This window comes from Etheostoma cragini, chromosome 22 (assembly GCF_013103735.1).
Source record: "Etheostoma cragini isolate CJK2018 chromosome 22, CSU_Ecrag_1.0, whole genome shotgun sequence".
NCBI classification, from domain to species: domain Eukaryota; kingdom Metazoa; phylum Chordata; class Actinopteri; order Perciformes; family Percidae; genus Etheostoma; species Etheostoma cragini.
The window spans coordinates 18,095,732-18,113,620 of record NC_048428.1 but is presented as its reverse complement, the minus strand read 5'-3'; the positions used below and the strand labels follow the sequence as shown (position 1 = coordinate 18,113,620).

Below are 17,889 nucleotides of genomic sequence, written 5' to 3'. Positions count from 1 at the left end.
CTAATTAGGCTATGGACCAATTTGGAGCCTCCTTTAACACTCTTGCCAGGTTCATAAAATTGCAATTGTGTGAACTGACTGAAGGAATATTAATAATAAACAAACCTTATCAAGTGCATAAAAAACTTGGCAGCTTGTTTTATTGTGTCATTAAACAGCTTAAACAGTTTAACACAATAACATTGGACATGTTGAGATGACAAAATGTAAGAATCCATTAGTACCACCGTTTTAAACTACACGATTGGTCATTAAAAATTGCTATGATGTCAAAAAGTTAAAATGTTTTACATTCAATGCAATATCAAATATCTGTATTGTCAAGTAATGTCTTGATTGAAAGGAGGAATTGCTTAATTGGGATTTGAACTTCAGTAAGCAGCACTTTAAACACTTACATCATGGAAAACTGTTATCTGTATTAATATATAAAGTTTGTCCTTGTTGTGGCAATGCCCTTGTCCGCACATAATACATTTGTGGTTCAGACAGCAAAATGGTCATAGGTTATTACACATGCCTTTTAATGAACGATGGGACCTGTCAGAATACTGTATGCCTTGTTATTCTATCACCATCATAAAAATGATTATCAATCAGTGATAATAATTGGCCATGACCTGTGAGAAGTGAGTGAACATAAGAGGCAGATAAAAGTAAGTTCACGTTAGTATTGTGTGGACTGAACCCTGTGACTTATTTTATCAATTACAGATGAGCTTTAGACAAAGATAAAAAACATTGAAAGAAAATAAGAATGTACCTATAATAACTTCATAACTTCATAAATCATCCTTTATCAATAATAATTGTCTATTTAATTGAAATGCTGAGTGTCATCATGAACATACCACTAAACTGTGATACAAAACATCCATTCAAAATTGGGCATGTCTCCAAAAAAAGTGAGTAAAATAACATGCTGTGTGGTTTTAAAAATATAAGGCATTAGCACCAGAAGGCTGTCGTATTGCAATGGCCACCATGAGCCTTCTATTGAATCCAATAAAAACCTTTTTAACGAGTATCATGGTTATACATTTATGCATGCGCAGTTGTCGTTTTTACAATCTGGTAGAAACAACAATGCTTTCAGCAGGAAGAGACTCTTGGTCATAACCGGAACGTTCATCTTCTTCTCTCAGCATAGCTACTACTGTTGATAGTGTAGCGTTGGGATCCAATAATTTCACCAAAGGCACATTCACACCTCTCTCCTGAAAGATGAGATTCTGCAGAGTCATGGCCTGCATGGAGTCAATGCCTAAGGATAAAAGAGGGGATTCATCCTTCAGCTCACTTTTATCCATACCAATTGTCTCACAAAGCAGAGAGACAACATATTCTTTTGCTGAGATGGATTCAGCTTGTTTACTTTGAGAGTCTGTCTCTTTTGATTTTTGGAAAGCCTCCTCTACCAATGCAGACAGGCGCATGGTCAAGGCTGCGTTTTGAGAGAGGATGTTGTACCTGATATTTCTGAAGTGAAACTTGCAAACAGCCTGTTGGGGTCGATTGAGTACAAGGCATTGCTCCAAACTTTTATGAATCTCAGGCACATCCAACACCATCATTCCCTTTGCCTCCAGAAACCGCTGGAAATGTTCCTTGTTAAAAAGGAGACCGAGGTTTAGAGCTCCCCAGTTGATAGACTGTCCAGGCAACCCAAGTTTGCGCCGGTACTGACAGAACATGTCGAGGAATGAGTTGGCCGCTGCATAGTTTGTTTGTGATGCGTTTCCCAGAAAAGCTGAGATTGAAGAGTAGCACACAAAGTAATCCAGTTTACAGTGCTGTGTTGCATGGTGCAAATTCAGTGCACCATTTACTTTGGGTTTTAGAACCTTCTCATAAAGAGATCTGTTAAGGGTCTCAATCAGCCCATCGTGTAAGACAACTGCACTGTGAAACACTCCTCTGATTGGACAACCAGGGAATTTGTGGCAGATGACATTGATAACCTTGTGCACATCCTCAGACACAGATATGTCACACTCCATGGTAGTGATGCAGTTTCCACACTGTTTCTCCACATTGTGTATCTCTTGCTGCACATCTGCTGTGGGCTTGCTCCTGGAAAGTATGACAAGGTACTCACCCCCTCTTTGTGAGATAAACTTTACAGTTTCAAATCCCAGACCAGAAAGACCACCTACCACTATGTACACTGCTCTCTTTTGGAAAAGCTGTTTTTTTGTTGGCAGCAATGGAATGTCAGTAAGTGTACTGCTACCACTTCTATCCAGAGCCACAACAGCCAGCTTCTTTGAGCTGAAGTATGATTTCAGTGTCTCTAAATCTAGACTCTCAATGCTTTCAGATTTGACATTCTGGAAGGTAAAGCTTTCAAGAGCAAATTTCCTGCTCAAGTTCAAGGATTTCAGCCAGTGATAAATGTATGGCCCTTGTGCACTCAAAAATCCCTTTTGCAAAATGTCTGGCATCTGAATTGTCTTCACATGAACACTTTCCTTTACACTTTGGAACACATCTTGAGCAAGCAAACACTGCATCTGAGATTCACAGATGAAGACAACGTGTTGGACACCTGGAAAATTGCAAATTTTAGCAATCAGAGATTCATCAAATGGAGGCAGGACGACACATACATCCATTTGATTGACATCTACAAAAGAGCCATTGAACTGTGTGCCAACAATCACATTCCAACCTGACTTGTTTGAAGTGAGTGCCAAGACTTTTATCAGAGCAGAATCAGGCAGAGAGGTAAGTATTCCTAGATTATGTTTGGCTCTAGGCAAGGCTCGATGCAGGATCTCCCATGCTAGCACAAAGTGGGATACACAGGGTGCTTTTTGAAGGAACGGGAACCGCTTGGTGCTGTAGCACACATCTTCTGGAACTCTGACCTTGCTGGCTGCCACCACAGGGTAACAGGAAGCAACATGGTCTCCCACTTTTAATTTCCTGACATCTTTTCCAACTGTTGTAATTGTACCACTGAAATCAAGAGCCAGTAGCTTGTGTTTCTGTGATGAGTGTCTGTTCCAGTACAGTGTATTGCCAAATTTCAGATGTGAAGCACTGACAGGGAAGTAATCAGACGAATGAACACAAATCTTTGTTGGCTGAATTTCAACTGATGTATCCCTGATTGGCTGGGCCTCCTCCTTAAAGTAAATGGCACTCAGTTGAGTCATCTTGTATGCCTCAGCTGTCTGAATGATGCAGGGCTCAGACGATGTGGAGGAAAAACTGGCCTCTGAACTGTCATTAAGCTCAGGTGGAGTGCGTACAATGGAAGGTTTCCGAATCAGACCATCTTTTACCACCAACTCTGGGTACTTGTTGCAAGGATGCGACCTTAGGATCTCAGACAGAGCTGCAATGTCCTTAGCAGAGATAGTGCTTATATCAATTAGCTGAAATGAAAGATCTGGTATCTCTGCAGCAAATGATCTTGTCATGCCAGTGAGAGCAAAACCTGGATTTATGTGGTCTATCGTTATGTCAGAAGAACAGTAGGTGACTGCTCTGATTGAGTTAGGGAAGAAAATTCGCTTTAGCTCAAGGACTATTTGGCGGAAGCTCTCACAGCAGCTTGCACAATTCTGCAGAACAACATCAGCTGCAAGTGAAGTAAGGTCTGCCATGCCCCACAAAAATAAGACCTCATCAAAGTTTTTCTCAATATCTGTTATATTGAGATTTGCCAAGAGAGAAGGAAACCCATTGCTCAAGATATCTCTGGCATGTGTGAATGAAACATATCTAGACCCAGAGTCCAAATATTGTTCCAGGCCTTTAGAGATCCCTATACAGTCACAAAAGACTAAGGCCTTAGGAGGAGGAACAGTTGTGACACCTTGAGGGATGACACTAAAGCCATTGTGGTAGAAATACTCCTCAACCACATGCGAGCGACTGCCGAGGTACTTAATTATCACATGCTTAACCTCAACCAACACTCTTCCTTCTTTATCTGCAAAGCAGCCACAAATCTCAAAGTGATCAACACCAACATCTATTGCTCTCAGATAGACAATCATCTCATCTTGCAAAGGTTCAAACACTGTCAAACTTCCTATTTTGGCAGGAAATCCTGGTCTACCGGCAAAAATGTGCTCTACTGTAACTGGGAGAAGCTGCATTAGAAAATCCAGCACAACAGGATGAATGCAGTAGTCATGCAACTGGGACTGCAGTTCTGCTGGAACCATGACATTTGCAAAAGCCTCCTTGAGATCTTCTCCATAGTGCACATCTGCCTTATTCTGGAAGACTTCTCCATACTGAAAGCCTCCTTGAGAGAGATACCCATAGAACTCCTGAGAGCTCACTGAGGATTTGCATCTTTTGTAGATGGAGCATAGTGAAATGCACTGCTCCTCAATCAGCCTCACTTTCTTTGAAACCACTGTGCCCGATGCATACATGGCAGAGGAGGAGAGTACCTTGAACCTAGTTTCTTTCTCTGTTTGTTCAAGTTGAACCTTCATTTCAGGTGAATTCTGGGTTAAAACAAATGGACTGTGAAAACTGACACTGAGCTGCAAGGAGCTAAGCGGTACTTTTGGTTTGGCACTGGCCATGAATGCAGCTAAACCCAGCTCAGCATAGAAAGCACCAGGGATGATGGGTATACCGTTGTGCTTGTGCTCTTTCAGGTAGTAAGAAGAGTCAGACATCAGATCACAGCTGAAAATGTTGCTTTCACTTCCTGTCTGACATAGCACCGGATGATTACTCACTGTATTTTTCTGTGCTGCTCCAATGATAACATCTCTGTCAGAGCAATCAAACTGGTATTTCGGGATAGGCAGTGGCACTGTCTCAAATCCTCTGTAGAAAGTGTTCCAATTTACATGGACACCCAGTTCAAACAGCTTAGAGACAACAGACAGTATTGTTTCATGATCTTTCTCTGGCTGCACCGAGGCAAGAACAGCTGTGTCATTACCCAAAGATTCCATGATGTTTCTCTGTAGTGCCCTTCTTGGCCCTATTTCCACAAACACAGTATTTGTCTTTCCTTTAGTTGCTGCCCTCACTGCCTGCTCAAAAGCTACTGGCTCACGAATGTTTCTAGCCCAGTATTCTCCTGTGCAGAAATCACCCTGCTGGACTTCCTTGCCCGTCACTGTAGAGAACAACTCTGTGTCAAGACTATTCACTTGTAAAGAGCCAACTGTCTCCTCAATTTCTGTGAAAATTGGGTCCATCATGTGGCTGTGGTAAGCAGCAGGGACATCCAGGATATGAAGGAACAGATTCTGACTGTTGGCTGAGGTGGTTAGCTCCTTGTAAAGGCTCTCGATTGCATCTGCATCACCTGACAGGGTGCAGGACTGCGGGCTGTTGAAAGCAGCAACGCAAATTCTACCAGAGTAACAAGGGAGAAGAGACGTTACTTCTGAAACAGCCATGTTACTGATTACAAGCATCTTTCCCCCAGTGACTTTGTTCTGGAGAGTGCTGCGTAAATAAATGACTTTTACTGCATCCTCAAGAGTTAAGAGGCCGGAACAGTGAGCGGCAGGAACCTCACCAACCGAGTGTCCAAGTATTGCATCTGGCTTGACACCCCAGTGTCTGAGTAGGGTGGTAATGCCAACTTGGATAGCAAACAGGAGTGGTTGGACAACATGTGGGTTATTGTAGTCACTACCCTCAAACTCACTTTCAAGTGTGTGCAGGATGTTCAACACACTTAGTCTTTGGAAAAGTTTAGTAATCTCTTTGATCTTATCCCTGAAGACAGGCTCATGTTTTAGTAGCTGTTTGCACATGCCATGGTAAGTGACGCCATTTCCGCAAAAAACGAACACTAACCTTGGATCTGAGTAAGCTGGGAGAATATTTTTGCCTACAGTGGCAATTAACTTCTTTTTAAGATCGACTACAGATGAAACAATGATAGCTTTTCTGTATTTATGTTTTAGATGGCTCCTCCTACATGCTGACGTGTACAGCAGAGAATCTAAATCCACTTTGCTGTCTGCTTCTAGCTGTTTAATGGTGTGTTCCGTCATCAGAGTAAGAGATTTTGGTGAATTTGCAGACATGATAAAATACTTTGCCTGTTTCCCATCATGCTTTTTCTCAGTGTGTGACTGTTTGTACTGTTTGACAATGACATGTGCATTTGTACCCCCAAAGCCAAAGTTGTTAATTCCTGCAATTCTTGCATGGGAGGCTTCCCACTTTTCTGCTTCCTTAGGAACTGTAATGTGCAGGGCTTTAGGATCTATACTGGCAGTCTCCTCAGAGTAGAAAACGGAGGGAACAATGGTCTCATGCTTCATCATTAGGAGAACCTTAACAAGTCCGGCCACTCCAGCAGCAGATTCTGTGTGTCCAATGTTGCTCTTTACTGAGCCAATCCGCAGCGTCTCTGAACCAGTAGGTTTTGCTTTAGCAATGACGTTTGAGATGCTTGCTGCCTCTGTTTGGTCTCCAATTGGGGTTCCAGTCCCATGTGCCTCTATGTACTGGACATATGCAATGTCAGACTCTGAGTAGACCTTTTGCAACAGCTCCTGTTGTTGTGTCATGGAGGGTTTGGTAATTGGAGTAACTGAGTGTCCATCTTGGTTGACCGCAGTTTTGCTAATGACGCCCCATATATGGTCATGGTCTTGTATAGCCTGTAAAGCAACAAATAAGACTAAAATAAAACAAGAACAAGAGTATACGTTTTTTTTTAACATTGTAAAGTATTTCATATGGATATGCAATTACATGGGTTCTGAACATTGTTATGTTATTTTGTACAGGGCTAACAGGAACTAGGACATTGCTGACTAATTAACTAATATTAATGGGTACTGTTGGTCAATCAGATGTTCATTGAAGTAGCTCTAATATCTAATATGGTTGCTTGTTGATAAAATGGAAAAAAGAAATTGTTGCATTTTTATTACTTTGCATATTCTGACCTTTTTCAGAGGCTTCAGGAGAACAACCCCACAGCCCTCCCCTCTACCATAGCCATCTGCTCTGCTGGAGAAAGGTTTGCTGGTCCCCTCAGGTGAGATCATCTTGGCCTTGCTAAGAGCAACAAACACTCTTGGCTCTATGATGCAGTTGACTCCACCACAAACAGCCATGTCACAATCCCCTTATAAAAGAAAAAAAACATTTCATTACATTGCACAATAACATTATAATATATTCTTGTAATTAGAACCACAAGCCTCTGGCAAGGCTTTCTATTAGAGTTACAAGCTGCTCTAAAAAGTGTCATGGTCTTTAGTTATAGATTCCGTACAGACCTTGTTTGATGGATTGACAGGCGAGATGAAGAGCCACAAGAGATGAAGAGCAGGCACAGTCTATAGACAGTGAGGGCCCAGTGAAGTTAAAGATGTAGGAGACTCTGTTTGATGCAATACTCATGGCAAGCCCTGTACCAGTCCAGTGGTTGATCACACTTGGGTGCACGTGTGCGGCATTTGTCTCATAATCTCTGTTCATTAGGCCTATAATAAAAACATTGTAATCACATGAAGATTATTAAAATAGTATGATAATTCAAAGAACAGAAGTAAAAATCTGATGGAAATATTACACAAAACTATTTTTTTTAAAGCATGTCACTAGCACCATGTTTTTACTGACATACCAATAAACACTCCTGTACTGGTCCCACTAGCTGTCTCCATGGGAATTCCAGCGTTCTCCAACGCCCTGTAGACACACTGAAGGAGCAGTTTTTGTTGAGGGTCCATTTGTTCCACTTCACTATCACTGATGCCAAAAAACTTGTGGTCAAATTCGTTGAACCTGCAAAAGATTAAAAAACTATCAAAACAAATGTAGTGATCAGATTATTTTAATGATTTAATACTTTAATTCCCTAAAGTTAAATTACACTGTCATGACTATAGTATGAGAAAGTCACAAGTGCGCTGCACAGCAGCCTAACTCCGTGGGAAAAGGAGACTGGGGGTGTGGCTTTGACAAACTGCCACTTTGCATGTTTGAAAGCCATGATGTCTCTCTCCAATGGGTGGGCCAAATTCTCTGGGTGGGCAAAGCCGAGTAAGGGAGGTAATCTATAATATATAATAATAAGTATATTCCGGATTGGCCCATTGAGCTTTCATTTTCTCAAAGAAAGAGCAGGATACCCATGGCTTGCTTTACACCTATCGTCATTTCCAGCCACTGGGGGATCATAAGCAGGCTGGGGGAACTCATAGTAATAGTAAAAAACCTCATAACCTAATTCTTCTCATGCCATGGGACCTTTAAAGACCATATATTGAAGAGAGGATAATAGCAAAATTTGGCAAACCAATTTTTCGACCACATTTTTTTTCACGGCACGGTAATACTAGTTTCATGTCACACCTGGTGGTAGTCCAAAACCAGTGACATAATCAACAAGTTACAAGGGTTCACCTGAGTTCATCACAATTACTAAACATTAGAATACTTAAGCAAATACATCAACATTTCTATCCATATATATTTTCTGATACAAAGAGATGCACCACAAAGATGTTTTGAGTATGTCCCAAAAATGTTCAAATGACAATTTAAAAGTAAGGGCTACAAAAGAATTGTATTTTCTATCATTTTAATAATTTTATCAACAGGGAAAATACATGTCTATAAGACTATAAACAGACACATTTAGCACATATATTTGCAAAACACATAGGTGGGTCTATCTAAATAGGTTATATAATAGTGTTTAAAGCCCATACCCGTCGATGAGAGCAGCCTTGGCTGTGCGGGATTTACCCGCTTTGTTTTCATCAGGATCATACCAGCTGGTCAGGTCAAATCTCTCTTTGGGAATTGGCACAGAACAGTTTCTCCCATCCACCAAGACCTTCCAGAAATTGTCAAGACCTTCTCCTGTTTGGAAAGATGTGTATAAAACTTAAAAGTTCCAATGGTAGGAGTGGTTCTATAAATTGTGTCACGAGATAAATGCCTACGGTTAATTGTGTGATTCTCCTGATTGGTAAACACAAAGTTATGGCGAAAAAAGGTAGAAACTGTGTTGTGAAATGAAATACATACATAATCAACTTCAACAGAAAAAAATCAAATCACTTTTTTTTTTAGAATTACCAGGGATGCATCTTTCAAACCCTGATGGTTGTTTAGAGGTATCAAATGAACACATCTGTTAATATCAGACCTCGTCTAATAATGTTGAAATTATGTAATTTGTCTTTTCTATTTTCTAAAATACATTTACATTTACTACTACATTCAGAGATATTGTTCATGTAGCTTAACACACATTGTGGGAGACAGAGAAAAATCTGAAAATGGCAAATGTGTCGATAAAATGTAAAGAAACACAAAAGAAAAACAAAATGAAGTTCCCAAATTCAAATGGCTTACCCCCTGGAAAATTGCATCCGATGCCCACCACGGCAATACCGTCTTCTGCTTCTTCCATTCTGAGCAAACATCACTAAAAAAGAAAATCAAACATCTTTATTGCACCATTAAATCAACATCACTCTTTCCTCCAGGCAACATCACATCCAGAAAAAAATGTGTACAGCATTCTTTAAAAACTGTGTAATTAGTACAGGTTTGTCATGCACCGCTGCATCCTTACATCCATTCCGTTTGCCTTTTCCCTGTGATGTTATCAGTGCCGAACTTAAGCTTGATTCTTATAGCCAGCTTCTTTTCTTTATGAAACATTAATGATTGATTGTATGCGTGGCCATGGAGATGAAGGACTTCACTGCACACATGTATGGTGCCTTGCAAATGATTAGACCACGTTTTATGGTAGAAGTAGGTGTCACTGTTAGCAAACAAAGGGTTGACATCTGGTCTTGTTTCATTAAAGCTTATCGCAGTTATACTATAACTAAGAATCAACCAGTCATTTTTTAAACATTGTAATGATAATTTTGAGTGTGTCCTTAACTTCCATTACCTTTCTGATTAGATATGTTGAGTTCAAGGGTGATGCATTGAAACCAAGATACTTCTGTCTTCCCTTTTTTTCCCCACACACAATGCAAGCGTGTCCATAAATAACAGTGTATGCAGTCACCTTTGGTCACATTATGCAATGAATAATTAATAAAAATATGATAGAAACAAACAAAGACTTCTTATTCACAGAGAAATAGAAAAATTAAGTTTTCAAAAACACTGCATGCTAAAGAATTTGTAATATACTCAACGGTACGGTTTCCTTTTATTTCGGGTGGTGTTTTTTTTTTTAATCTATTTGGATCATATCAGTGTTTTCACTGAAACCAAACAACCACACATTCTATGACAAGATTAAGTTTTGGGTTTGATAATTTGAGTTTCATAGAATGCTTTCCGCAGCAGAATCATTGGTAGTTTTTCCTGATATTAACTTTGCAAATCCCTAATCCAGTCATGTACATCTTTAGCAGTTATCTTTTATGTATTGCCCTTATTGATCTACTACAGGCACTTAAGAGATCATACAGTGGTATCACATTTATTATCTGTGGTTGTCTTTATTACTCTGTCAGGTTCTGTGCCGACAAAACCTTTGTTGTAGCGGTTTAATATGACTAACTAGGTGCATTAGAGTACTATCAAAACAGTTTATGTAATTTAAATGCCTGTAGTCCCTTTCTTTTACCTAATGAGGTAACAACTCCATTGAACTTATGGCCCACTAATAAAAGTTATTCTTGCTTGCATTTGCAGTATTACTAGCTATGTGTCTGTAGCAACATTTACTTGTAAAATATATCAATGAAAATTCATGAAATTACAATACTGCTTTGCCATGATGTGGTGCCGATTGCCCGCCTTTTCGTATGTAAAGTCCAAAAATGTGTTTCTTTGCATACAATTAATTGAAATATGAAGCATGTGCAGGAAGTAGTAGGTACAAAGACTAAATGATGGAGTGCAACACTGGGTTTAATGCCAGGAAATACAGGTACAGAAAAACATTTGCAACATGGAAGTGTAGTCTTTGGTCTGACTCTCAAGTTTTTCTTTTTATTCAACAATTTTATTCAAATATCCACTACTATGCTGATATAAAAATGAATAGAAAACTATTGAAGTTTGTGGTAATTTCTGTACAGAATCTTCACACAAACTACACACTTTATTTTTTATATACTTAGTATTTTCTTAATTAGAAATAGTGTCCAAAATACAAATACTTTGTTGGTATCAAAAACAAATAAGAAGTACTAGAAAAAATGTAACCATAGGAAATCTCATGTTAAAGATAATGTTTTGTAGCATTATTATCTTGGTTGGCTGTATTTGTGAAATATATTGCAAAGAAACCCTGTAACACTTTCATTTTTCAGGTTGCCTCAATCCCACTCTATCGACAGCATCCGACAGCTCAAATCCCACAACTTCTGCGCAATGTCGTCGTCCTTACCGGCCGCTGAGCAGTTGGCAGGAGCACAGTCGCTGTAACAAAGAAGATGAGCAATGTAAAATTTGGATAAATTTGTCTCTTTCATGCATTCAGTGTGGTTGTGCGTGATTCAGTGCACAATGAGTTCATGGTTGAGTTCCTCTCTAGCTGCCCTTGCTGCTCGATATGTATTCCATCAAATAGCAAATAACAGATTGGAAATGCATTCAAATCTAGAAGCTTATGGTTTCCTGTAAAAGTCTTGCATATGCAATAAGTATGTATACACACACAAAAGGTATCTACATAAGAGTGGCATGACATCGTCATGAACGTGTCATAAACATAAACAAGTCATAACGCTTCTTTTAGTATTAGTCATTCAGTTTTTTCATGACAAGTTATGGTTAGGGTTCATGTGTCATACTATCATGACAGTGCACGTGTTTATGTCACTCTTATGTACGTACCTTCAAGTAAAGTGTTAACATATTTTTTTTTTTTCCAGGTTGCTTAACTTTGTTTAAAGAAATTATTCTGTGATGGACAATTGTTGTTTTGGCAAACTGATTACAAAAAGATTAAAATGTGTGGAACCACGGTAAGCCGTAACTTATTAACTACTAATTATCTCCTCGCCCTCCAGAATGTTGTTGAAATACATGTTTAGCTACATGTAAAAATACATGTTTAGCTACATGTAAAAATACATGTTTAGCTACATGTAAAAATACATGTTTAGCTACATGTAAAAATACATGTTTAGCTACATATAAAAATACATGTTTGGCTACATGTAAAATTATGTGTTTAGCTACATGTAAAAATACATGTTTAGCTACATATAAAAATACATGTTTAGCTACATATAAAAATATATGTTTAGCTACATATAAAAATATATGTTTAGCTACATATAAAAATATATGTTTAGCTACATATAAAAATATATGTTTAGCTACATATAAAAATATATGTTTAGCTACATATAAAAATATATGTTTAGCTACATATAAAAATATATGTTTAGCTACATATAAAAATATATGTTTAGCTACATATAAAAATATATGTTTAGCTACATATAAAAATACATGTTTAGCTACATATAAAAATATATGTTTAGCTACATATAAAAATACATGTTTAGCTACATATAAAAATACACGTTTAGCTACATATAAAAATACATGTTTAGCTACATATAAAAATACATGTTTAGCTACATATAAAAATACATGTTTAGCTACATATAAAAATACATGTTTAGCTACATATAAAAATATATGTTTAGCTACATGTAAAATTATGTGTTTGGCTACATGTAAAATTATGTGTTTAGCTACATATAAAAATATATGTTTGGCTACATGTAAAATTATATGTTTAGCTACATGTAAAAATAAAGTGTACCTGTAGTATCCACCGCTCTCTGTCGCCAGGGACGGTTCCACTGCGCAGTAAATGCTCGTCTGAGCGCCCTGGGAAGAGTTTTTGGTGAAAGGGCTGACCATCTTCATGACAATCTGTTGAGGGCCGCTCAGATGACGCCATAAATCTGTCTGGACGACTCCAGGATGGAGAGAATATGTCATCACACCGGTACCTGAAAGACAAGTTGATTCTATAATTACTGTTACTGTATATGAGGGTAAAATAAATAATATATATATATATACACATCACCTTTTCTTAAAATGGCTTTATGAGAGAGATAAGGGCATACTGCACACCTTCTAGTTTCTTGGCTAGGGAGTGGGTGAAGAGAATATTGGCTAGCTTGCTCTGAGCGTAGGCTGCCTTCTTGTCGTAACTCTTCTCGCTGTTGATGTCCTCCAGATTGATGGAGCCCCAGGAGTGAGCCATGGAGGACACAGTGACAATCCTGGCTGGTGCCGATTTTTTAATCAGGTCAAGCAACAAATATGTCAACAGGAAGTGACCTGAAAAACAATGAAATGACATTCATGTTTAATTCAGAATCTGAGAAATTAGAAAAAGGATATTGTCTCACAAATTTTATGGCAAAAGAAATATTTACGAAAAATGTTCGGTCTTTGTAGACCGAGTTTGGGACATTTTTCTGTTGTTGATTCGACTTAAGTCATTTTGGAGGCTGTAGTATGTGGTGCTGTAGAATTTTATTGTGTTATGGAGAGAGGTGTTTTAAGTAATGAGTTTACCCTCACTGATAAGCAGATAATAATACAAACATAGTTAAAACCCTTTTACAGCACTAACTATGAGCTTGTCAAACGATAGATTGTTTGAACATTCAGTAGGTGTACATTTTCAGTTTTTTGTAAAAATCAGACACTCTGCAGTCATTGTGGTAGCTAAAGCTTGTGAAAAGAAACAAGAACTTTAAACTTCTCTGCTAATTGAGAGACACTGTTACTGAGAAATAGATTTTTATCAGACTATATCTGAATATTGCTTTCTAAACTATCCAAATTCAATTAGAAACTCGTGAGAACTGACCGATAGGTGGCAAAAATTTGGCCGGACTACTGGGATGTGGAAAAACTAAGTCAACTCATATCTACCCCTTCCTTATAACGTCAACCTATTCCTACCTATACTATACTATAATGTTTGACTGGCTGTGTGAGAAAAAAAATGATTAAAAAGGCAGGCCAGTAATGCCGTCCATGACAAGCGACCGGTTCATGGTTTTTAGTGACAAGAAGGTTAATAAGACTGTCTATAAAACTTGGCAGGGACAAATGTTTTCTGATGGCTTCATAAACCACACTTTTTCCTAGGGACTTTAACCCCCAACACTTAGGGATTGAGCCCTAAAAATGTCAAGACCAATAAATGTTGGCCTATTTCTCTAATAAAGTCATACATAGGGTTATATACACCGTCTATGTCATGCACCGGTGCCCTCTATATTACTTTATTAGAGAAATAGGTACCAACAATGGAGAAACGCCATTAGTAAGAACACAAGTTGCCAAGTGTAGGGAGAAAATGACACATCTGCCTCCTAGTGGACATTACAGGTACTGTTGAATGTCCTGATGCCTCCCAGCTGGAGACATGGCTGGTACACTGTGTGCACTAAAATAAAACCTCAGAGGTCAAGTATTTTACTGATGTTGGCAGTCCAACATGACAAAAAAAAAATAAAAAGTATCTGAAAAGATTCCTCTTATATTAGGATTTAGATTCTATAGGGACAGGACATCCTATTACTTATAATGTGAGGGTCAAATCAGACTCCAGGGGCTGTATTAAGTCCAGGACTGTCCATTCTGGACTAACATCTTTAACTTCTTTTCTCATGACACAGGTAAGACATAGTTGCATTTACCAAAGTGATTGACACCGATCTGCATCTCAAAGCCATCTGCTGTTTTCCCAAAAGGACAAACCATCACACCAGCATTGTTGATAAGGATGTTGAGTTTCGACTCTCCTGTACAAAAAGGACATCAAGAAGTTAAATGTTCATCTCTGAAGTCTCGCCATTTGTAAATATTCCTAAGGAATAAATTAGCTAACCTTTGTTGATGGCTTCAGCGAATTCTTTAATCGACTTGCTATCTGCCAAGTCCAGTTTCATGCAAACAACATTCTCGTTGCCGGAGTTTTCAATGACTTCTTTCAAAGCCGCCTGTGCTTTCTCCATGTCCCTGCACGCCATGATGACCTTTGCCCCTAAACAGAATATACAGCAGTGAGATACAACAACAGAGGCAATGTCTGTGTAAAGCTAATAATGCATGCCATACACTGTAATATTGGTGAAGAACACCCCCTAGAGACAAAATGTGTGTACTGTATTTCACAAATGTTTTCAACCTGGATAAAAAGATCCATCTTCCATGAGAAGATGGACCACTGTCATTCTAGGCCATGATTTAGAATAATAATTTAAACACTGATGTGCAATGGTCTACTTACCCTGCTTCTTTGTAGTCAATATAGGTGTTGAATGAAGTTCAACCACAAGGTGATCCTTTTATGATTTATTTTATTTTTTTGCTTTTGCTATGTGTATTGTATTGCTTAAATTGCCCGCAATGTTTAATATGGGCAATAAAGTTAAAAAATATTTTTTTTATCAAGATGACCAGTATAAAAAGTAAACACTACTCAATTTACTGTGTTTTAACAAAGTTTAGCTTAAAATGCAGACCTAAAACTCCTAATTTGTGATGTTGCGCCAATGTACTGTACAAATGAACAGTTTGATAAAATTGTATAAAGCAGCTCCAGAATGCCCTCCCTACATAGCATTACCACATCTGTTTATCATATGTATTCATCTTCAGCCACAGGAAACTCCATTATTGGTCAAATTTCAGGAAAAGTTGCGGCGTTGCACCAAAGTCACGGTGATTGGTTGAATTGGCGCGATCATGAAACCTTGGAGGTACTGGTTTTGGAAGTGATTTGACTTTTTTTTCTAATACATAATCGTAATATATGTGTGGTTAATGAGTTGGAAATTCAGCCAGAGAGGCTGCAAATGCAGCGGTGAGGATTTGGAGCCTTCAGAACTTGAGCTGTCAGAATCAAACACCGACTGGTGGGGCCTTCAAGTTGCCCTTTGATGCCAACAGGAACTGTATCACTTCACTGTAATGAATGTCAGCGTGGGCAGTTTTCGCCATGTATTTGCTGGATAATCTGGCTCTCACAGGCTGTGAGTGCATGTTTACTTGGACGGAGGTGTGCTGAAGACCTTTAGGATCCAAAAGATAAACTGGAAAAAAACGCGACTAAAGCAAACTTGGAGAGCTTAGTCATTTCGGGCTTAGCCATCAGAAGGAAAACTTACTTTGTCAGTCAATACATATGTAGCACACAACGGACTACATATACTGATTGGACATCTAAATTAAAAGTGGTGAATTTTCCCTTTAAGCTTCACAGAAAGTGACTAGAAAAATAAAAAGAGGAGGTGACTTTGGTGTTTTAAAGCATTAGTTCAGATTCACCAGTTGCACAATAAGCTAACTCATTGAAGCAGTGGTAGATTCTTATGTTCTGCGAGGTAAAATTACTGTTTTTTGTTAAAAGGAGTCTTGTGGCTTGTTTAAAGCGGTGAAAATATTTTAAATATAGCATACACAAACAGACAAACTTTTTGAGGTGGTCCCACTTTTAGGTGCCTAAAATACACTTAGCTGCTTCCCCCATCCACACTGCCTGTTTCTCCAATCTGGGAGCGTGCTGGCAACCATTCATAGGCAACACATTGACTATGAATAAGTTCCTCATACGACCCCACTTCAAAATATCCAAACCATCTCTTTTACTTATCTCTTTAATTGGGCGCTTCTATAACTGGACATAAAATATGAAACAATACAAGTTATCTCTCTGTAGAGCTTAATATGAGACTTTGGGTTACTTTAGGGGAAACATTTTTGTATTTGAAATGCTGCGTTGCTTTCCTTTTTCTTTTTTTTTTCTTTTTTTTTTTAAAAAGGACAAAATTAAACACTGATACATTTGAGAAAGTTGTCTTATTTTGTTAGAAAATGGTTTTTTAATTCCCCCATATGAGATATGAGATGAAAATAAGAATGTATGTGGTATCAGAAGGTATATTATCACCACCATACAAAATTGTCAAAGGAAACCCAACCCAATTTGAAACGGGTGAAACCAGTATTAGGCTATACATGACCAAGCAAAAACAGAAGAACAATTTCCTTTAAAGTTGATGTGGGCTCAGTGTCTGACGCACCTCTCTTGGCCAAGTCAATGGCTGTCTCTTTGCCAATCCCAGTGTTGGCTCCAGTGATGACCACAGTTTTGTCATCTAGCCTTTCAGCAGAGGACCAGGCAGGCCGAAAGAAATTTCTGACATATTGAGAAATCATTGTTACTTAACTGTAAGTGACTCAACCAGCAAAATGGGTGCGATATGACAAAGCAAACACACTTTGTACAAACAATTTCAACTGTTTTTTTCTCAACTAAGTCAACTACAACTTGTATTCACTATTTTATTTAGAAATTAAGTTAAAATGTAACAAATTAGCTAGTAGCTAGTTGACCAATTTAGCATAACTAAAACTAACGTTATTTCGACAGTTGGAGTCACGTTATTTTCATGAATACAAGGATTCCTCACCTTAAAGCCTGCATCTCGCTTTACTACAGCAGCTAGGTGAGTGGCTGGGTTAACACTTAACGAATAAAACTGAAAACAAATCGTCAATCTCACATTCAACCGCACTGAAGTACCACAAACTTCTTATGTTGGTTGAAATTGGCAATGCGGAACTGTCATTTATTAGTTATGTTTGATTTGCTGAGATTTAAGCCAATCGGCTGCGACTCAGTCGCTCCTGGACAATGCTGATTGGTTAAACTTTAAGTGTAAGGCCTGTACTTGGTGGTGTGTTCGATAACAAGCACGAGGTGCGCCGGATGGGTGGGGAGAAAAGTCAACAGTAACCATAGAAACCAAAATGATTTCTTTATTTGTTTAAAAATAAACTTTACATTGTTTAATTATTATGCATATTATTATTATTAATAAAATGATGTCTTTGTTTAAAAATAAACTTTCAACAATTTATTTATTATAATTATTATTAATGATA

At 38.2% G+C, this 17,889-nt stretch overlaps 2 protein-coding genes across 3 annotated transcripts; both read right to left on the bottom strand.

Moving 5' to 3' along the window:
* Nucleotides 1-603: 603 nt before the first annotated feature.
* Nucleotides 604-9,394, bottom strand: LOC117937797 (phthiocerol/phenolphthiocerol synthesis polyketide synthase type I PpsD-like). The gene is made up of 6 exons (XM_034862013.1): nucleotides 9,328-9,394; nucleotides 8,676-8,829; nucleotides 7,586-7,746; nucleotides 7,236-7,442; nucleotides 6,900-7,081; nucleotides 604-6,608 (listed from the first exon to the last, which is right to left on the bottom strand). The coding sequence occupies exons 1-6, from the start codon at nucleotides 9,383-9,385 to the stop codon at nucleotides 1,065-1,067; spliced, it is 6,306 nt and encodes a 2,101-aa protein (XP_034717904.1). The 5' UTR covers nucleotides 9,386-9,394; the 3' UTR covers nucleotides 604-1,064.
* A 1,445-nt stretch (nucleotides 9,395-10,839) lies between these two features.
* Nucleotides 10,840-17,671, bottom strand: rdh12l (retinol dehydrogenase 12, like). 2 transcript variants are annotated; one of them, XM_034862012.1, is made up of 7 exons: nucleotides 17,415-17,671; nucleotides 17,025-17,140; nucleotides 14,828-14,983; nucleotides 14,637-14,741; nucleotides 13,051-13,260; nucleotides 12,731-12,923; nucleotides 11,201-11,370 (listed from the first exon to the last, which is right to left on the bottom strand). In XM_034862012.1, exons 1-7 carry the CDS (start codon nucleotides 17,426-17,428, stop codon nucleotides 11,268-11,270), a joined length of 897 nt encoding a protein of 298 aa, XP_034717903.1. In that variant the 5' UTR covers nucleotides 17,429-17,671; the 3' UTR covers nucleotides 11,201-11,267. The 2 variants fall into 2 exon arrangements, with proteins under 2 accessions (XP_034717902.1, XP_034717903.1); XM_034862011.1 differs by lacking the exon at nucleotides 17,415-17,671 and having other exon boundaries at nucleotides 10,840-11,370; nucleotides 17,025-17,160.
* Between the last annotated feature and the right edge of the window lie 218 nt (nucleotides 17,672-17,889).